Below are 22,586 nucleotides of genomic sequence, written 5' to 3'. Positions count from 1 at the left end.
TGTGTATTTTATGTGGCACTACCTAATCATAAATAGTTAATCTCATTTTTTTTTTTGGACTCCAGCATTTAACATAAAAATGCTTTATAGCACCTATATAATTTTTTCTTCTTTGTGTCCCTTCTTTGTAGTTGTTTGAAATTACAGTGCCTCTCTCTCAAGGCCCCAAACCAGTAACAATCAGTTTTGCCAATCACACTTCCTGCCGATGCATGTCCAAACTGGATGTTTACAGACAAGTCCACTCAATTATTAGACGTTCCCTGCCAGCAACATTACCACAGTGAGTATGAATTAAATCTATCTTTCTGCATCCTATACTAATATAAAATTATTTTCAAGCAGACACACGTTTATTAAAATAATTTTTGTGAAATTTGCTGTAATACACTTTGCAGTATATTAGACATAATGAAGACAAACTTTAATACCATACCATGAAAATAAAACGAAACTGAAATAGGGAATCCCTTTTTATAGACAAAGTAGTTCACAATATAAAGGAATTATTTCTATGGAATTATTTCAGTTATATGGCCTAATGACTATAACATTCCTGAAATCAGGTATGCTAACTTATAAATGATATTAAAACTAATGACAGAAAAAAAAAAATTAAGCCCTGATAAAATTTTGGTCCAAAACCAAAAGTAAACAGAAATAAATTGTTTTACATCTATTAGCATTCAGTTTCCTTTCTTCAACCTCAGTTAATTATATATATACATATTTGTATGTGTGTGTGTGTATATATATACATATTTCTGGTTTCAACAAGAATTGAATATGCAAATAATGGTTAATTAGAAGAGTTTTCTTTTAATATTATTTCAAATTAACATTCAAAAAAACATTTGTTATTCAAATTTCCTTCCTGTCATTTTTTTATGTTTGGTAAATGGCAGCATATCCTGGGTCATACTGAAGGACTGGATTGAGCAGCACCTCCTGCCCCTGTGAATAGTTTATAATGAATCATCTGAAATCTAGGGGCTTCCTGCTTTCTGCCCCCAAATGAGGATGCAAGTCTGTTCTTTAGGATATTAAGTATATGTTATCTGCCTATGAGTAAAACTTACATAAACTCATTATTTGTAATAAATGTCAAATTAAATTGATGAGTAAAACATATACACTACAGAAATCTTAAGGCAAACCTTGCATTTTCGAGGACATAAATGTAATATGTAGTCTTCTCCATGGAGTCTCGTTGTGGACTTTACTTAGTGTGACAAATAGCTACTAACCAAAAGGTCAGCAGTTCAAATCCAGCAGGTGTTCCTTGGAAACCCTATGGGGCAGTTCTACTCTATCCTATAGGGTCACTATGAGTCAGGATTGACAGCAATGAGTTTTTAACAGGTACATCCAGGGACACTTGAGAAGAAACTTGAGGATAGCCTCAACTGAGAGACAAAGAAAAGACCTTACAGGAACCTGTCAATAAATTCATTCCAATAGGAGCAGAGACAACTGGAGTTCTCAGCTCCTTTCTCAGCCCCGCCTCCCTTAGCATCTAATCCATTCTTAGAGCTTCAACCATTATCCTCGTGCTAGTGATTCCTTAAGTTACCCTTCAAGATCTGACCATAGTCTTGACTTCTAATATCTTATCTAAAGCTATCTTATTATTGCTGTTTAAAATTATATTAGATATGGTGGCTACAAAAACAAAGATGTTTTAATCCCTTTATTGCTACATTATTCATGGACGTGTTCTCTCATAGTCTTAGAGACCTTAAAATCACGCATTTGTCATTGCTTACTCCTTCTTGTTATATCCCATCTAAATACTCTGGATAATTTGGGGGTGGAGAATATCTGTTCCAAACTGTGCCTTGTCGCTGCGGTCCAAGTCCTCTTCATTCTGCGTGGGTATCTGGTTTACTATAGTGGCCTCAACACTAGTTCTGTGGTTAGTTCTGTAGTCTCAAGTCTTTCACTCCTGTACATTGTCACAAGTAAAATGAAAAAGGCATCATTTCATTCCTCTGATCAGAAACTGTCAGGACTTTCAGCTGCTCAAAGATTTGAACAGGAATCTTGCACCTCCCTACTCTGGCAATCAGCCTTCCTTTCTCGTGGTGTCACCCAGTATTCACCAAGCTCATTTCCTGCTTTGTATCTTGTTTCTATTCTGGCCCTGGCTTGAAATAAGTTCCCTTTCTTTTCTGCCTTTCAAAAGCCCTATCGATTTCTCAAAGTTCAGGTAAAGGTCTTTCTCCTCCGTTTGTCTAGTCCAAATACCACACCACCGTAGCTTCCCTGAGTACCCGTAACAATCGCTGAATTTACTTCTTCCTTGCATGGCTTTATCAGAGTCTATAAATGTTTCAGGTGAAACTAGATTGTGAGAGTATTTTAGGTAGGATTATAGTCTCCATAATGTCCAGCTAATAACACTTGAAAATAACCTGGTCTTTAGTATGCTTTTGGCCCTTTACTTACATTATCACATTTAACCCTTACAAAACTTCAAAGCTATGAGCTAATCACTGTGCTATACTGATCAACAAATGCTTGTTAAGTAGAATCATTTATTTGCATGTATTTTGTAACACTTGACATGTCCTATGGTGTATTGTCATTGTTTATTCACATAAATACTATGCTAAATGTAGTTTGGGGCAAGAGGAGGCAAAAAGCTGTAGGAAAAAGAGCCTGGAGCTTAGAGTTATCAAGATCACAATCTGATTTCAGGTCTACCAGTAAGTAGTTTTTTTTTTTTTTTTTAAGATTGGGCAGGTATCTCATGGCTTTCCTGAATCTCAGTTTGCTTATCTATATACAAAATGTAAAGAGCTAAAGAGAATCAGAACAAATACTCGATGCTTGTGCCCTGTATTGCACAGTGTCTGGCATCTGAGAGGTAGTCAGGAAAGGGCAGACTTTATTATTGTTAGCGTTAAGACCCGTGTCTAATTCAGCTTCCTGTCCCTATGTTTTTCAGTGTTTTCTCTTTACCACTGTCCAGAATAAAAAATGCATGTGATGTTTCAAATCAGTACACATATATGTTTGATATCTGTAGGTATATGTTTACGTATAATTTTTTTTTTTCTGATGGTGCAGTGGTTAAGAACTACGGCAGCTAACCAAAAGCTCAGCGGTTCGAATCCACCAGCCACTCTTTGAAAACCCGATGGGGCAAGTTCTCCTCTGTCCTATAGGGCCACTCTGAGTCGGAATTGACTCGGTAGCAGCGGGTTTATTTTTTTCTTTTTTATAGCTATATAGTTTTAAACTCTATGTATTTATATATAAGGAGTTCTGGTGGTGCAGTGGTTAAGCACTCGCTGCTAACCAGAAAGTCGGCAGTTTGAACTCACCAGCTACAGCTGCACTGCAGGAAAGAGATGTGGCAGCCTGCTTCTGTAAAGATTTACAGCGTTAGAAAACCATGCAACCATAAAATTAAAACAAAGCATCATTCAAAAATACTTACCCTATTACAGTACCGCTCAACCTTTTCTTCATTATTGTCCGCCCCCCCAGCCAATGCCCCTTATGTGGAGCCATCCCCCTCCTGTCAGTGGAGGCTTCCATGTTGCCATGAGGCTGAGCAGGTTTCAAAGGAGCTTCCGTGCTAAGACAGACTAGGGAGAAAGGCCTGGTGATTTACGTACGGAAATCACCAGAGAAAACGCTATGGATCGCAAAAGTCCGATCCATTTATGCTCGGGATTGCCAAGAGTTAGGGAGCGACTCGATGGCAGTAAACAAGAAGGAGCTTTTAAAGGTATTTTTTCTTAATTGCCCCCATGCAATTTTAACACCACAAATATACTGCAAGTCTTTATGTATTGTATGTTTATCTGTGCTTTATACTTAACAAGAGCAAGTATAAAGCTTATATTTTTTATCTAATGCATAGTTAAAATGATTAAAAGTTTTATATTAGAAGTTAAATTAAAATTAAAAAAAACTATTAAAAACATAACTGCATTTGCTGAGTAACCTTTAATGTAATTTATTTATTTAGGTAAATGATAATATATGAAATTCATATGCAAAGTAGTAATGGATATAAATATGTACTCATAACAAATATAACAAAAATTTAAAACATTCAAAAGTATTATTTTTCCATCAAAAGAAAAACAATTAAAAATACTTTCTTAAAAATATTTTTTAGAAAACTTAACTTTAAACTTTTGCCTAATATGTGAAAACAACTTTTAACTTATTTAGATAGTCAAAGGTGTTTTTTCTTTCAGTACTTGAAATAATTAATGATGGTTTGAATACCTTTTGTAGATTTAAGTAAGAAAACATAGAGTTTTTTTATGTACTTCTCAAAGCTCAAGTCATGCACAAAAGCACAGAGAATCAAATACAACATTCACTGGGCAGACAGTGGCACCCAGTTGGCACACTCAGGCATCTCTTGCTGTATGACTTTGAGATCCAGCAACACAATAAGAGAAAGTCCTCCAGTCATGGCCATTTATTTACCATAATTTTTAACCCTGCTCTTGGATACATTTTTTGTATCTTCCAGGAATTCAATGTTGGTGCTGCTCATGTGATACCCAAAAAAACCTGAAAGAAATTAAATACTAAGAATTAAGATTTTTCAGATAGGGTTGAGCTTTAGAGAGCCAAAAAATAATTGTAAGATCTAGGATTTTCACCCCCAAATATCCAAGCTTCATATTGGAAATATTTCCCCATTATAAATGTATGTATTATTGTATGGGATACACCCAAACTTTTTTTTTCTATTCTTTCTCTTTTTTAAAATGTTGATCTCAACCTGTTGTGAACTGTGACCCACAGTTTAAAAGAAAACTACCATAATGATGATATACAAATTTAAAATATATAGTTATGCTATAAAATTATCACCTTTGTTAAAACTGAGGAGGAACAGCCTCTAAAACAATGGCTGAAAGTAAAAAGGTTGGCAAAACCAAGAGGTGGAGACAAGGTCCTGCCACTGGAAGGAACTCTCATGAACCACTGACGGGACTGTAACCTGGTACAGCCACATTGCGGAATAGTTTGGCAGACTCTTAGGAAGTTAAGCATACACTTATCATATGATTCAGAAATTCCCTTCTAGTTATTTACCGAAGAGAAATAAATACACCCTTCCACATAATAACTTGTATACAGATGTTCTTAAAGCTTTATTCATTTTAGTCAAAAGTTGGACACAGCCCAAATGCCCATCAAAGGTGAGTGGATAAACACATTGTAATATATCCATATAGTGGATTATTACTCAACAATATAAAACTTAAACTATTGCTACACATGGATCTCAGACACATTAAGCTGAATGAAAAAAGCTAGACTCAAAAAGCACATTGTGTATGATTCAATTCATATGAAATCATAGAAAAGACTAATCCAGGTTGAGAGAAAGCATATCAAATTGTTAGTGGCTTGGTGATGGGGATGGTTGGTGGTTCGCTCCAAAAAAAAAAAAAAAAAAGGTGTTGCCGTCGACTTGATTCTGACTCATAGCGACCCTGTAGGACAGAGTAGAATTACCACATAGGGTTTCCAAGGAGCACCTGGTGGATTCAAACTGCCCACCTTTTGGTTAGTAGTTATAGCTCTTAACCACTGTACCACCAGGGGGTTCACTGGGGAGGGGCAAAAGGGAACACTTTGGGGCGATGAAAATATTCTTTGTATTGATGGTGCATGCATTTGTGAAAGTCAACACATTTAAAATAGGAGCATTTTAAGTCAAGAAAAAAAGTCCCATTTTATTAACTATAATTTTGTAATTAGTTTAGATTTAAAATGGTAGATTTCTTTAAATCTTTATGGAGGGTTCCCAGAAGAGAACTGGTTTACATACCATTTGAAATTTTACTCAGTTGCAACTGTGGTCGAGTTCTGCCCCATTGCTATGTTCTTACCACCCACCACTGTCAGGAGGAAGATAGATGCACTTTTTTCAAATGTTTGGCATTATATTTACATTGTTATGAAATTAAAATATCTACTTGACTGTTTATTCTGCATTATTTATAAAGAAGTGTATTTGAGAAGCATTTATAAAATGAGTCAGTCATAAAATATTTGTTGAGTCACTAAAATGGATAAATAATTTTTCTAGGTACTGTGAGCCTACAAAGATGAGCTTGGCTATGGCTGGCCTCAGAGCACTCATGGCTAGGGAGGGACAGCACGTGCTATGTAATTATCACTATTTTATTGAATATTACTAGGTACAAAGCATCTGCCACACATCTCATGCACACACTAATCCTGCCAGGTGGCTACTTTCATGACAAACATCACGCCAGACCCGTTGCCATCAAGTCAATTTCGATTCATAGCAGCAACCCTATAGGACAGAGTAAAACTGCTCCGTAGAGTTTCCAAGGAGCGACTGGTGGATTCGAACTGCCGACCCTTTGGTTAACAGCCATAGCACTTAGCCACTATGCCAGCAGGGCTTCCGAAACATCACACAGCACAGGGTTGAAGAGTATGGACCCTGCAGGCAGGCTTCCTGATTCAGAAATTCATTATCTGCTTACTAACTCTTTGAATTTTGGTAAGTTATGTAAGCTTTTTTTTATGACTCATTTTCATCATCTATAAAACATAAATAATAGCGTTATATATAAACATAATATAGTGTAACATTTATAACTTAATCCTCATAATCAATCTATTCAGTAATTTTATGCTATGTTAGAAGTTAACCAAAGGAGCCCTGATGGCTAAATGTTTAAGCGCCTGGCTGCTAACCAAAAGGTTGGCGATTCCAACCCACCCTGCGACTTTGTGGGAGAAAAGACCTGGCAATCTCAGTAAAGATTACAGCCTAGGAAATCCTATGGGGCAGTTCTACTCTGCCCTATAGGGTTGCTATGAGTCAGAATCAACTTGGCAGCCCACAACAACAACAACGACAGAAACAAGTTAACCTAATATTTGGATAGCAACATAATATAATAATAATATATATCACGTAGGGTTTTGTGATGTTTATAAGCAGCAGTCCATATTAAGTATTATCACAGTGCCTAATACAGACTATTTATCAAGTGTTGGCTGCTGTTATTACTAACATTTTTCAAATGAAAAAGCTGAGTTTTAGATGTGTTAATTACACATTAACACGTTGTGTTAACATACACAACTAGAGAGCTAAAAAAAAAAAAAAGTGCCCTTTCTGAAGCTCAGACTTTTTCTCCAACATCTTAACGCATTTTCATTAAGTACAGCAAAATTTCAAGTCTCAATGGCAGCATCACCAAAGTGTACCACAAATTCCAGAGGTTAAGGAAGGATGATAAGTACAAGTGGTTAGATTTCAATATTCATATTGAAGTTTTCATAGATTATTCTTTTTCTTTTCAGTTACTTCCTTTTACGTTTTTCTTCAAGTTGAACTCTATGTATTTCCATAGTGCCTTTAGGAGACTTTTTTTTTTATTTTCATTTACTCCCCTTTCACTGAGGTGTGGCGTTGATGAGGTAGTAAGACAAGAGAGATGATAAGACAATGTTCAGCATAGCTAAAATGCCTTGAACTTTTTTTATTTTTTTAATGGATAATGAAAATAGAAGATGTGTATTATTTCAGCCTGACGGAGTGGCTGTGTCAGTCCTTTGGAGGACAAGTCATGTGGTAGAGGAAAGGAGGGGGCGAAGAAAGATAAGGAAATGGATGCGTCCAACCTGAAGTCTATTTTGTGTTTTTGTTTACAGGTTTTCATTTATTTTACAAAAATGCCCACAGTGATTATTATAACACTTAATAAAACATATTTGCCTATAAAATTTCATCCTTATGAGAACACCTCTGCTTTCCAAGGAGCAGTGGATTTATAGCCCAGGTAGCGTTTGCTTTGGAACTTGAACGCTCAATGTTTTTGGACTGTTAATTCATGGCAGCTCCTGAGTCCAAATGCTAAGAAGTTTAAATATGTTAGTTTTTCTTTTTCCCACTTTAATGTTTCATTATTTCCTTTTTAATATGAAGATTAACACATTAGAGTTTCACCAAAAATAGACATAAACCAAAAAGTATGAGAAGAGACTTAATAAACTACCTCAGAGCAGAGGTAATGTAGCTTCCAGTTAGTTTGGACATAGCCTTGCACCAGTTGATCAGAAATCTTTTTTCCAGCAGTTTTAAAAATGCATCTTTCTTCTCCCCTAAAAATATACTTTTGCAATTTCATGGTTCTTATGTTCTTAGGGAAGTGCTTTTAAAATCTTAATTCCTGTGTGTTCCACCCTCTTTTTACATAGCTCATTATCTAAATATTGTCCACCACCTTCAAACTAGCACCTATTTATATGGATAGATTTACCTGGAACTCAGTTAAGAGATTCCAGGCCCAGAAGCATTAGTTTTCTAAAAGAAAGCTGAATATGTGACATAGCATTCCTGCCTTTGGACTGTCTTCTGCCTTCTAGAATATAATTATTGAAAGCACAGCTTCCCTATGGCTTGTTGACTACTGGAGAAATGACAACCACGTGTACACGGCTGAGTAAAGTACTTCCTCTGCACCGAGATTACGTTTGTATGTTTAGCCATGGGGCTATTAGATCAAAGATTTTGTGAAGCTTAACATTAGGAAACCCTGGTGGTGTAGTAGTTAAGAGCTATGGCTGCTAACAAAAACTGTAGTTTGAATCCACCAGGCACTCCTTGGAAACCCTATGGGGCAGTTCTACCCTGTCCTGTAGGGCCTCCATGAGTCAAAATTGACTCAACTGCAGTGGGTTTGGTTTTTGGTAGCATTAGGTTCAACCTCAACACATCGATGATTATTTTTAATAAATGTCCGGAATAGCAGACCAAATCAATTTGTTGGTTTGATGCCAAATCTGCACTCTAATGCACTCAACATAGTGTTTTTTTCTGTCACTGAGGTGTGGCTTTGATGAAATAATAAGACCAGTAGCTATTGTTGAAAGGCATTTTTACCGTACTCTTGGTTACGTATCTTTGTCAATTCTTGGTTCTAATTCTGTTAGTTCAAGTTTAACTAGAGATGAAAATGACAAGCTGATAAATGTGGTACTTACTGTGTTTCCATTATTTTAACCAGCGTTATCTCTCCTTGTATAGCCAAACAAAACCCAAAACAGGAAGACACAGACTTCCAGACTTATCCTACTCTGCCTGTGCATCTATGCCCCCTTTCTGGCTGCCATCCAACATGAAAACAAGTAATCTCTCCACTTGACTAGCCTGTTGGTGATCACATAGTGCGACCCATGTTTTACTCCCAAGACTCAAGCAGTGCTGAGCTTTGGGATATAGCTGGTTAACAACCCTGAGCTACATCTGCTAAACGAAAGGTCAGCAGTTTGAATCCACCAGGTGCTCCTTGGAAACCCTATGGGGCAGTTGTACTCAGTCCTGTAGGATCACTCTGAGTCGGAACTGGCTTGATGGCAACAGGTCTGGGTTTTGAACAGGCTCTAGTTCAAGTCTTTAAAGTTATGAGACAAGGAAAGACTAGATAAATAAGTCTACTTTTGTCTATTAATGCACTATCTGATTAGCCTTTCAAATGTTAAATGTGGCAAAATTGTTAAGACCATAGAATTTTTGAGGTCTGTTTACCAACTCTTCTATTTATATCCTAACAAACCCCAATTTACCCATTGTCACCCCTGCCAGTAGCCTAGTGGAACATGGACAAACAGGAAGATAAACAGAGGTAAGCACAAATTAGGGTGAAATCAATAAAAATCAATGCAAGGAAAGATAAGTATGTGCATTTTTAAGGTATATTTCTGTTAAACGTGTTCCTTTTTTATTTTAGACAACTGATACAGAGCCTTAAAGTGAAAGTCTATCTGATGTCTATCCCTAGTACTAAAGAAGTTTCTTAATAACAATGAATATAAAGGCCACTTTCACTTAACCACTTTCCACTCCAGATAAACAACTCTCAGGAAAAATAAAAACAATCAAGGTCTATGTAGTTAGTCAAGTGTATTCAAGGGTCATGCATGACAAAGGGTACACTGAAAAGGAACACAAAAACTTAAAAACTTTTGGGGTAGAACTGTTTAAACATTTTTCTCAGGGCTCCGTGGCTGGCGATAGTGAAAGAATTTATTTGTTCCTCCAGCGGCTATTTAGACAGCAATCCTGAGCAAGGCTATTTAGACAGCAATCCTGCGCAAGAAGGGTCTGGATTGATATTCTTTCACAATATAATTTTAGGCTTAAGTGATAATAATAGTGGATCAGGTTTAGAGGAGATAAACAATTGGGGTTTAATAATTATCAAAATAATTAAAGTAGTCAGGATCCCCTCATTTTTTTTTTTTTTTTGATGGGGTACAGAGCATTTTACTGGATGTCCCATCGAAGGTTATGAAGAGTAAAGGGTCTCAATGAGTCAGAATCGACTCAACAGCAGTGGGTTTGGTTTTTGGTTTTTGTGGTACCTGCTTTCAAACATGGGGATCACTAATAATTTTAGTGGCTCTCACTCCACACGTAGCAAGACTTAGTGTTAGGTAGATACTTGAGGAACACAGCTGTGGAGTGTACATGCCACACTGCCAGCAGTGAAAGGGTTAACCAATTGGGATATTTTGAAAGTACCTTATCAGAAGAGCTGCAAATGAGAGTAACTGATGCACAGTGCAGATCATATCCGTAGAAATAATTTGCATTTTAAAAAATCAATGTCTGCGAGTTGCATTTGTATTCAATTAATATTATCTTTCATTTTAAATTATCTATTTAAAAATTTTGAGAGATTTAGTGAATTCATAAGTAGTTTGAGATAAATCAACGTGCAGTTAAATTTTTTTCAGTTAGAAATATATCTTATATTACAATGATTATTGTTCTTTAGAAAATAACATTATTTCGTTTCTAACTAATGCTTTGCCCATACGCATGCCTGTCGAGTCAATTCTGACTCATAGCGACCCTGTAGGACAGACTAGACCTGGCCCATAGGGTTTCCAAGGAGCAGCTGGTGTATTCCAACAGCCTGCCTTTTGATCAGCGTCCCAATGCTTCACTGCTGTGCCACTGGCACCCATAAAATAGCTTACTGCGATGGATGTCCACGGCACTAGCGTTAGTAACTGTTGCCCAATATTTGTAATTTCCTCTAACAGATCATTTTAGGAGCACATTCATCATTTAAAATTTCAAGAGAGAGATGAATGACAGATTGACTTCAGTAATTAAATTTCTTGTTCTGTAAGTTGAGAAATACCTATGTCCTTAAATTTTTGTTCTCTGATTTTAACTAGCAAGAAACAGTAGCTATCAAACTAAAGTCAAATGAAGTATTGAATAATTAATTAAATAATCCTTATGAAAATTTCGTATCCTTCATATGGTAAAAAGCTGGATTTTGTTGTGTGTGTGTACATATGGGTGGGAAAGGAAAAAAGGAATATTGAAGTATTCACACACTGATTCTCAGTGTAGATCTACTTTACAAATAATTGCACAACCCTCTGTTTTGCGTTGCAGACAAACTATGTCTTCGAATCATATGTTTTATAAAGACAGATTATAAAAATAACATTTATAAAACTTTGCATATTTTTACGCACATTAATATTCAAAACTTTAAGAGAAATTTTAATAGGATGAAAATGCTTTGGGGATTCAAACATGTAGAAGACAAATTATGCTAAACCTGCTCACTATGAAAACTTTTTTTCATTCTAAAAACAGTATTTTTAAACTGTGTCTTCCATTTTTTCACGAGAAGCTTTAAATGCCAAGAACTTGCTACTCCATTTTGGAGCTTGGAAGTTCATTTAAGAACGATGAAAACGCGTTCTGTCCAAGTTCATGTTTATTTAATTCAGTTGTACCTAGCAGGATTGCAAATTTCAACATTAATATGTGTGGTATTATTAATTTGGACAAAATTATAATGCATTTTAGGCCAACCACAAAACATAACCAATTTCTTATGGAATAACTTAGACACAGTAATGCCTGTAGAAAAGTATCAAACTACCTAGATAAGATCTAATATGCTTAGACTATTGTTTTGTTATCACCAAGTGATTGATGTGGTTATTAACACCCTTGCTGTCTGTGTGGTTACATGTACAGTTTGCATATTATAGGATAATCTCTTAGTTTATGATATGGTGTAGCAACAAAAAAAAGTTGATAAAAATAAAGGAAATTTCCAAAATTGACTGTCACCAAGCTAAAGGAAACAGGAAGGCTGGAGGAAGTTGAGAAGGGAGGGGTAATTCAGATTAAAGCGGTCACTGCTGTTGGCTGAAGGTGATGGTATGGATGAGCGGGATGACGAGGCAACGCTTTTTGACAGACGAGCAGACTCAGAGGGACTGATGGAGGTTCTCCATGTCTTGGCATTGCTGTGTAGATGGCCGAACAGGAGTGCTTTTCGTCAGGAACAGTGGTCAAGATGAAGAAATGGTTGTAAAAATGCAGATTCGCTTATTCTTCTGTTCATGTATTTCTTCATATGTTCCTACGAGAGACACCAAGTTGTTTTTAAAAGCAAGATGTATCATTTCCATCATCACTCTATGGCTCTGTGAATATTCGCAATACGAGCAAACACCAAGACACATGACCTCTTTGTTTAAGCCCCCTACACTTTTTAAACCTCTACGCATGATTCTTCTGCTCTCCCAACTTGGAATGTAACTTAACTCTCTTCCATCACATCACGTTGTTTAGAATACTATACTGAGTGTGAAGAATGTAAATATATACTTTCCATACACCAAGGTGGATACCCTGGTGACATAGTGGTTAAGTGCTATGGCTGCTAACCAAAGGGTCGGCAGTTTGAATCCACCAGGTGCTCCTTGGAAACTCGATGGGGCAGCTCTACTCTGTCCTGTAGGGTCGCTATAAGTCGGAATTGACTTGATGGCACTGGGTTATACACCAATGTTAGCTTAAAAGATGAGGCATTTAGAGATTTGTATGTACTCTTTGAAAAAAAAAAAAAAATTTAAAACCACGAGTCCTTCTACTGGATGAACATTACCTAGAGAGACATTTTGTGGGATATACTTGCGTTTTCTAACCCTGCCCACTGTAAAGGTCTAGAGGTAATATAATCTGATGGCACTGAACACACCTAATTCCAATTGTTGTTAGGTGCCGTCGGGTTGGTTCCGACTCACAGCAACCCTTTGTGCAACAGAACAAAATACTGCCCGGTCCTGCACCATCCTAACAACTGTTGCTATGTTTGAGCCCATTGTTGCAGCCATAGTGTCAGTCTGTCTCATCAAGGGTCTTCCTCTTTTTTGCTGACCCCCTAGTTTACGAAGCATGATGTCCTTTTCTAGGAACTGGTCCCTCCTGGTAACATGTGCTAAGTACACGAGACTAAGTCTTGCCATCCTTGCTTTTAAGGAGCGTTCTGGCTCTCCTTCTTCCAAGACAGATTTGTTCTTTCTTCTGGCAGTCCTGGTATATTCAGTATTCTTCCCCAACACCATCATGCAAATGCATCAGTTCTTCTTCGGTCTTCCTTATTCATTGCCCAGCTTTCACAGGCATTTGCATATGAGGTGATTGAAAATACAATAGCTTGGGTCAAGTGCACATTAGTCCTCAAGGACTAAGATTTTTAACACTTTAAAGAAGTCTTTTGCAGCAGATTTGCCTAATGTAATACTTCGTTTGATTTCTTGACTACTTCCGTAGGCATTGATTGTGGGCCCAGTGGTGCCCCCTAAATGTCATCTTCCAGCAAAGAAAATTAGATTCCTTGAATCTAAACTAACCAAAGGTTGACTCCAAGTATGGAGCAAAAAAAAAAAAAAAAAATTGGACAAGACAAGCTTGTGACATCTAATCACATCAGAGAGCAAAGAAGCTGCTGGTCATACAAGCACCAACTTGAAGAGTCCCCACTTAGCCACCAGTGGTACAATTGGAGCATCAAAGGAGTTGTTGTCACTAGTTGCCGTGAAGTCATTTCTGACTCGTGGTGACCCCAAGTGTGCAGAGTAGAATGCCGTAGGGTTTTCAAGGCTTTGACCTTTGGGAAGCAAATCACCAGGCTTGTCTTCTGAGACGCCTCTGGTTGGGTTCAAACTGCCAACCTTTTGGCTAGTAGTTGAGTGCTTAACCATGTGGGCAATTTAGGTAATTGACTGAAGCCATTATGTTCATAATTTTTACCAAATGGAAAAGGAAAGAATGAGGGAAGGAAGCAAGGAGGGCAGGAAGGAAAGTGTAGAGTGGAAATTTTGCAGGTCAACCAGCATTAACCTGTTAACCCGTTGCCATCAAGTCAATTCCAACTCATAGCGACCATATAGGACAGAGTAGAATTGCCCCCTACGGTTTCCAAGGAACAGTTGGTGGATTCGAACTGCCGATCTTTGGTTAGCAGTGATGCTCTTAACCATTGTGCCACCAGAGCTCCCAACTATTAACAGAGCCTTTGTAGTTATGGGATTCTATGCTTATTTTATTTTTCCAGGCTTAGTTTTCTGCACTGTTGTTGGAAAATCAAAAGTTGGAAGCAACTTGAATAGCTCCCAATAGGGGAATAATAAAAGTACATCCGTTTTATGAAATATTATTCAGTCACTAAAAATAGTGAAGCACAACTTTAAGAACTGAGATATAAAGATGTCCATAATACATTGTTTAGTGGGAACAGGGTGAATTTTAGAATAAAATTAATGACTTTATCCAAGTCTGAATATAGACCACAGCACATGGAGGTGGGTATAGTTGGAGAGGAAACGTTCTCATTTTATTTTATACATCCCTATATTATTTTAATGTTTATTTAAAAGTGTGCATTAATTTCGGAAGGAAAGAGGTGACTTTTTCTGTGTAACGGCTGTCGTACTGCCTCCATCTCTTCTAAAGGTGTCAGACAACAAACAAGACTTGCCCTACAAATTACATCTGGAATAATCACATGTGCAGATGCCTGGCTCAGCAAGATTTTATTTTTTCCTCCAGTGCTGGAGATGGTGAGTAGCCTGTTAGTTCAAAGACTAAATGCCCAGGATCTCTATTTTGATTAACAAATATTTATTATGAAGACCACATGTACGATAGCCAGATCATCAGTCCTTGAAACAAGTGACTACAGAACAGGACATTTTTAACTCCATATGGGTCTTGTTTTGAATTTCTTTGTAAAGGAACGCACTCATCTTTGCACACAGTCCTTTAATAAGAAACATAAAAAGAAAGATGAATTTTAATGCTTCACACCGAGGAAGGTAGACTAAGAATGTTCTGGCTGTGTTTGTCTAGACTCTACAGATGAAGCTCATGGCATCTGTGGCCCCGACAAGGAGCTGGATGAAGAAACCTGTCAATGCGTCTGTAAAGGAGGGCTTCGGCCATCCAGCTGTGGGCCCCACAAGGAGCTAGACAGAAACTCATGCCAGTGTGTCTGCAAAAACAAACTTTCCCCCAGCTCCTGTGAGGCCAACAGAGAATTTGATGAAAACACATGCCAGTGTGTGTGTAAAAGAACCTGCCCAAAGAATCAACCTCTAAATCCTGGAAAATGTGCCTGTGAATGTACAGAAAATATGCAAAAATGCTTCTTAAAAGGAAAGAAGTTTCATCATCAAACATGCAGGTAAGAAACCTTAAGTAGTATTAATTTTTCTTACTGGAAATAGTTTTCTCAGCCAAAATCTAAAATAAATTGCTGTCGAGTTGATTCTGACTCATAGCAACCATATAGGACAGAGTAGAACTGCCCCATAGGGTTTCCAAGGACCAGCTGGTGGATTTGAACTGCCAACCTTTTGGTTAACAGCCATAGTTCTTAACCGTTGTGCCACCAGGGCTCCAAAATCTAAAATAACTGTTGTTTATTAGAATGAGAATAGCCACCTATAAGTTCTGGAAGATGAAGTCTGCTATTTTTTAACCAATGTCGAACTTTCATGAGGAGTCCCTGGGTGGTACAAATGGTTAAGCACTCAGCTGCTGACTGAAAAGTTGGAGGTTCAAGTCCAACCAGAGGCACCTTCCAAGAAAGACCTGGTGATCTACTTTTACCAGGACTCCTGAAAGTTTACAGTCGTCGAAAACCCTATGGAGTGCAGTTTTACTCTGATACACGTTCGGTCACCATGAGTCAAAATCGACTTGAGAGCAGTTGGAAACTTTCATGAGACTGAGTTTGCCCCCAAAAGAGCAAGACGTCAGCTCGGGGACCAAAGCCCGTCCGAGCTCAGAGTAGTCTCTAAATCCCTTGTCCCAGAGGCTAATGTAGTGGCAGTCAGTCCAAGCTGGAGGACAGATACATAGGACGGTCACCCCTGGAGCTTTTCAGACACAGTCAGGCAATCCACACTTGCTGTTGCCAAAAATTATGATGCTTTCATGTGTCGTTAGGGTAACCGTTCTAGGTGTAGACAACGTTTATGCAAAATTAAAAACAAAAGATGGACTAGCACCATTTACTGTACAGTCATATCTAGAAACGAAAATATTTAAGGTGAGTATTTAAAGTAATTAAAAAATAAATCAGTACTTTTTAAAGGGTTATTTGTCTTGGTTGTTGAGTTTTTGCAGTATCATGTAGATTTTAGAGATCAGACACTGATAGGATTTGTCGTAGCCAAAATTTTTTTCCCAGTCTGCAGGTAATCTTTTTATTCTTTTGGTGAAGTCTTTGGATGAGCACAGCTGTTTGATTTTTAGGAGCTCCCAGTTATCTAGTTTCTTTTCTGGTGTTTGTGCACTGTTAGTAATGTTTTGTGTACCGTTTATGCCATGTATTAGGGCTCCTAGCATTGTCCCTATTTTTTCTTTCGTGATCTTTATTGTTTTAGATTTTGAATTTAGGTCTTTGACCTATTTTGAGCTAGTTTTTGTGCACGGTGTGAAATATGGGCCTTGTTTGATTTTTTTTGCAGATGGATATCCAGTTATACCAGCACCACTTGTTAAAGAGACTGTCTTTTCCCCATTTAACTGACTTTGGGCCTTCGTCAGATATCAGCTGCTCACATGTGGACAGATGTATGCCTGAATTCTCAATTCTGTTCCACTGGTCTATGTATCTGTTGTTACCAGTACCAGGCAGTTTTGACTACTGTGGCAGTATAATATGTTCTAAAATCAGCTAGTGTGAGGTCTCCCACTTTGTTCTTCTTTTTCAGTAATGCTTTACTTATCCAGGGCTTCTTTCCCTTCCATATAAATTTGGTGATTTGTTTCTCCATCTCATTAAAAAATGTCTTTGGAATTTGGATCAGGATTGCATTTTATCTATAGATTGCTTTGGGTAGAATAGAGATTTTTACAACGTTGCGTCTTCCTGTCCATGAGCAAGGTATGTTTTTCCACTTACGCAGGTCTCTTTTAGTTTCTTGCAGTAGTGTCCTGTAGTTTTCTTTGTATCGGTGTTTTACGCCTCTGTTTAGACTTACTCCTAAGTATTTTATCTTCTTGGGGGCTATTGTAAATGGTATTGATTTGGTGATTTCCTCTTTGACATTCTCTTTGTTGCTGTAGAGGAATCCAACTGATTTTTGTATCCTGATACAATGCTGAACTCTTCTATTAGTTTCAGTAGTTTTCTTGAGGATTCTTTAGCGTTTTCTGTGTATAAGATCTTGTCATCTGCAAATAAAGATACTTTTACTTCTTCCTCACCAATTTGGATGCCCTTTACTTCTTTATCTAGCCTAATTGCCCTGGCTAGGACCTCCAGTGCAGTGTTGAATAAGAGTGGTGATAAAGGGCATCTTTGTGTGGTTCCTATTCTCAAGGGGAATGCTTTCGGACTCTCTCCATTTAGGATGAGATTGGCTGTTGCATATGTGTAAATGCCCTTTATTATGTTGAGGAGTTTTCCTTCCGTTTGTATTTTGCTGAGAGTTTTTATTATGAATGGGTGTTGGACTTTGTCAAATGCCTTTTCTGCATCAGTTAATAAGATCCTGTGGTTCTTGTCTTTTATTTATGTGATGGATTACATTGATTGTTTTTCTAATTGAATCCATCCCTACATACCTGGTAAGAATCTCACTTGGTCATGGTAAATTATTATTATTATTATTTTGATATGTTATTGAATTCTGTTGGCTAGAATTTTGTTGAGGATTTTGGCATCTAAGTTCATGAGAGATATCGGTTTATAATTTTCTTTCTTTTTTTTTTTTTTTTTGTGGTGTCTACCTGGTTTTGGTATCAGGGATATACTGGCTTCATAGAATGAGTTTGGGAATATTCCATCCTTTTCTGTGCTCTGAGATACCTTTAGTAGTAGTGGTGTTAACTCTTCTCTGAAGGCTTGGTGGAAGTCTCCGGTAAAGCCATCAGGGCCAGGACTTTTGTTGTTGTTGAGAGTTTTTTGATTACCTTTTCAATCTCTTCTTTTGTTATGGGTTTATTTAGTTGTTCTACCTCTGTTTGTGTTAGTTTAGGTAGGTAGTGTCTTTCTAGAAATTCATCCATTTCTTCTAGATTTTCAAATTTGTTAGAGTACAATTTTTCGTAGTAATCCGATGTGATTCTTTTAACTTTAGTTGGGTCTGTTGTGGTATCACCCATCTCATTTCTTATTTGGGTTATTTTGCTTCCTTTCCTGTTTTTCTTTTGTCAGTCTGGCCAGTGGTATATCAGTGCATGTTGTTTTGGTAACGCTATTTACAATTACCATCGTTATAGTGCAGAGATGATATTAAAGTTGTTTTTAAAGAATGGAAATGCAAGTGGCAAGGCTAGATCTCACCAGCAGATTCAGTACAAGATCAAGGCATTCATTAAAAAAAAAAAAAAAATTAATATGTGGAAAAAGTCAACCCTGCTGTTTTCCTCAAATATCTATATTCTTTGTAATATTATATGTAACCTGTGCTTCTGCGGCCTTGCTTAAGCTCATGTCCTCCTTGGCTGAGATGACATTGTACTTCCCTGGTTGCTGTCTTAATTTTTGACCATTAGTTCTTAGTTATTGTCACTGGATTCTCTTCTTCCAGTCTTCAGGTGTGGTAGATAAGTATTCATATGACTTAAAACTTAGCATTTCATTTGTTTATAATTTAGTATATTCATTAACATCTATCATTACGTTTTTCCCCAGTAAACAGTTCATCATTTTGATTCTCAAAAAATTTGAGTTCTTATTTTAATTTATATTTCTGACGATGTGCCCACACTATCATTTTAACTATAGCATGTGGAGACTTTAATGAATCTATGCATCTCATTGATTATATTTTTTTCTTCCCTTAGTGGATTGAGAACATTATAAGAATCCATTTCCTTTTTAGAAAATTTTCGGCAATAACCGTATGCCAATTTTACTTGCATATTACTACTCTAATTACCAAAAGGATACTTCACAAATGCACTGATACATTCAGAAGGATGTAGATACTTGATCACATTAAACCTTCATTTTGTACATTGAATCTTTCTAAGTTACCCTAGTATATATTGGAAAATCTGAAAGTTTTTACGTGTGCATACAGACTACCCAGCCATCAAATTTTTTTTAATGATTTCCTATATTAGTAGAAAATATTTCTATCATTGTATTTATCTTACAATGCACATTCTTTCGTAAAGATACTGTATTTACTGCAAGTCTTCCTTTTTTCATCTAAGTGTGTAATTACAAGTATTGTGATATATATATATATATATGGAACTACAGGAGATTATTTGAAAAAATATATATGCTATTCTTTTTTTTCTTAATATTTATTTCAAAATATTGGACAGTACATATTCTTTGGTTCACTGCTTTAATCATCAATTTTTATTGACAAATTTATTCCTGTTTAGTTAGGTCTTATGACTTTGCATTTGTATTTAGAAGTATAGTTTTTCATTTTATAAGAACATTTAACAGTTTAACTAAAGATATGCTTTCTTTTCTAGGGAATAAGAGATGAAATATTAAAATCAAATTTGTCTTTTTTTTTTTTTTTTTTTTTGTAATGCCCTGTTGATTTCCACATGTCAGGTCATGTTGCATTTCCCCCTGTACACCATCCCCATGTGGTAGGCACACTCATGCCCCAAAAAGTTCTTCAAAGATAGCTCCAATCCATTAGAGCAATGTGCCTGTTGACATTATTGACAGATTGGTAATTTATCTTTTCACCACTGCTAGAAACTGAAAGGACTTACTGGGGACCACTGGTGAATAGTTTCCCTCTCTGCCTCTTCCCGCAGACCACATTTGTTTCACATGGAGCCCAGGTGGGGAAGGGAGAGTTGGCCACCATCCTGCAGCCAGCTGCCGAGTAAAGAGACAAGACTGAGGGTGGGGCTGCTCGCTGAGGACCACCAAAAAAAAAAAAAAAAACCCATTGCCGTCGAGTCGATTCTGACTCACAGTGACCCTGTAGGACAGATTAGAAGTGACCCACAGGATTTCCAAGGAGCAGCGGGTAGATTCAAACTGCCGGTCTTTTGATCTAGCAGCCAAATGTTTAACCACTGCCCCAACAGGGCACTGTTTAATAATCTGGAAGTCTGGGTTCCACACAAGACCCAGACCCTTGTGAGTTCTGCTGTGCTTACATGATCACAGGAAACTGGCAGTCCTTAAATATTCACTTTCACGATTTCTGTTTTATGTTACTTTCGTCCATGAAGCAGAGAGCACTTCAAAAGAACTAATGGATACAACATCCTGTCTTTCCATTCATTGCATCAGGAAGCCAAACTGTTTTTTAGGCTTTTCCATTGCTCTTAAACGTTGTAATTCTATGCAGAAACTTTAAAAGTTTATACAACTAAGAACGACTTTACGATAAAATGAACAATTTTGTTCTAGTTTGACATTTAGAAGAATGCAGAAGTATATTTACAGTAAAATGAATTAATTGCCTTGGCCTTTAAATGAAAATGTGTTCCTCTTTTTTGTTCTAGTTGTTACAGAAGGCCATGTCCAAATAGACTGAAGCATTGTGAGCCAGGATATTCATTTAGTGAAGAAGTATGTCGCTGTGTTCCTTCATATTGGAAAAGGCCACATATGAACTAAGATAGTACTATTTTTCAGTTCATCGTTTTCGATCTTGGAAAACTATGTTGCCATATTAGAACTGTCTGTGAAGACAGAGACCTTTGGGGACCGTCGTAACAAAGACAAAACCTGTGTTTTCTGAACTGTGTGGATAACTTTACAGAAATGGACTGGAGCTCACCTGCAAAAGACCTCTGTTAAGACTGGTTTCTGCCAATGGCCAAACAGCTGAGGTTTTTCTCTCATGTTTAAAAAAAATAATAATTAATGACTATATAATTTATTTCCACTAAAAATATTGTTTCTGCATTCATTTTTAAAGCAATAACAATTGGTAAAGCTCACTGTGATTAATATTTTTATAGCATACAAAATATGTCTAAAATAAAATGAAAGTTGTATTATAAGCTGGTAATTTCAGTCCATTACCATCTTACACGATAATCAAAAACTGATATCATGAAACCATTGACCTTCCCTCTCTTTTTCTTTTTCCCTAACCAAATGCCAGGTTCAGATTGCTGTGGAAAATTGTGATCCTATAAAAAAAGTTTCAGAGGCCAACAGTACGCTGTTGTATTTTGTTTAAATTCATCCCTTAAAATATTTAATGATTATAAACATTTTAGCACATGATACTCTTGAATTTATAACAAAGTAAATAATACAGAACATATTATCTTGTAAGATAATCTGCTTAGCAGGTCCATGTGATTGTAAGTTATTTAGTGCCCTGGAAGCATTCCAACTCATAACTTGATATAAAGTCTTTCAGTATATATTAAAATGGCTTTAAAATATTTTACTCAAAAAGAATCCTTTCCAAATACTTAACTTCTGACTAGCTGAAATACTTATTTTGAACTGAAGTGCTCCTACCCAGCACACTGAAAATAACCTGGAAAGAAAATTTAAACAGGCATATAGGTTAGAAAGGAAACGTTTCAGTCACACACTGAAGTACGGGTTTCATTCCTAATAGGCATCATGCTAAAATACTTTTCTCTGGGAGCAATTATTTTGCTTGCTTAAATACAAGTAAATTAAAAAAAAAATTTCTATAGATGTTTGAAAATGTAAACAAAAACATACTTTTAAATGGTGACTAATAAATGCAAAGTATTAGTATCTACATGCATTGCTATAAAATAAATAATTTGTTTTTTATAAAATATTTCATTAGAAGGTTAATGCCCTAAAAAGTACCCTCAGTGTTTTGAATCCTAACTTTTAAAACGGGTTTTGCATTCAGTGTTTATTCAATCCTAATTATGTGCTCTGTGCAACATTAAATGTAACAGTTGATAAAGTAGGATTTTTCATGTATTGGGGAAGAAAATAAGCAGTCTTCTAAAATGTAAAATGTTCTCATTGTACATTTATGGGCCATGTTCTTATTCTTTGCTAATTATCTACGTCTAGGTAATTTTCAAACTTGAGAACAGGAAAATACGGTAAGCAAATTTGACAACAGTTGCAGTTTTCTTAAAACGTCTCTAAAAGAACAAATTCAGGAGTGATTATGGAAGAAAAAATGGAATCTAAATAAATAACGTCCTTCCATCTGTTAGAGGCATAGACCTTCATCCATAAAATGTCATCATCTATGACATTCAGCTGAGCTGTAATTCAATAATTTTCATCCCATTTGAGCCAAAAATGAAAGCACACGAACTTCTA

At 36.6% G+C, this 22,586-nt stretch overlaps 1 protein-coding gene across 1 annotated transcript in view; it reads left to right on the top strand.

The window, feature by feature from the left end:
• VEGFC (vascular endothelial growth factor C) overlaps window positions 1-22,025 on the top strand; it is a 119,796-nt gene extending 97,771 nt beyond the window's left edge. The window contains exons 4-7 of the mRNA XM_049863648.1: window positions 132-283; window positions 14,813-14,919; window positions 15,209-15,542; window positions 20,810-22,025. Of these exons, the coding sequence (XP_049719605.1) occupies window positions 132-283; window positions 14,813-14,919; window positions 15,209-15,542; window positions 20,810-20,924 (708 nt within the window). The 3' untranslated portion in view covers window positions 20,925-22,025. The remainder of the gene's footprint in view (window positions 1-131; window positions 284-14,812; window positions 14,920-15,208; window positions 15,543-20,809) is intronic.
• The last annotated feature ends 561 nt before the right edge of the window (window positions 22,026-22,586 follow it).

This window comes from Elephas maximus, chromosome 21 (assembly GCF_024166365.1).
Source record: "Elephas maximus indicus isolate mEleMax1 chromosome 21, mEleMax1 primary haplotype, whole genome shotgun sequence".
NCBI lineage: Eukaryota > Metazoa > Chordata > Mammalia > Proboscidea > Elephantidae > Elephas > Elephas maximus.
This window is presented reverse-complemented; position numbering and strand designations above follow the sequence as displayed.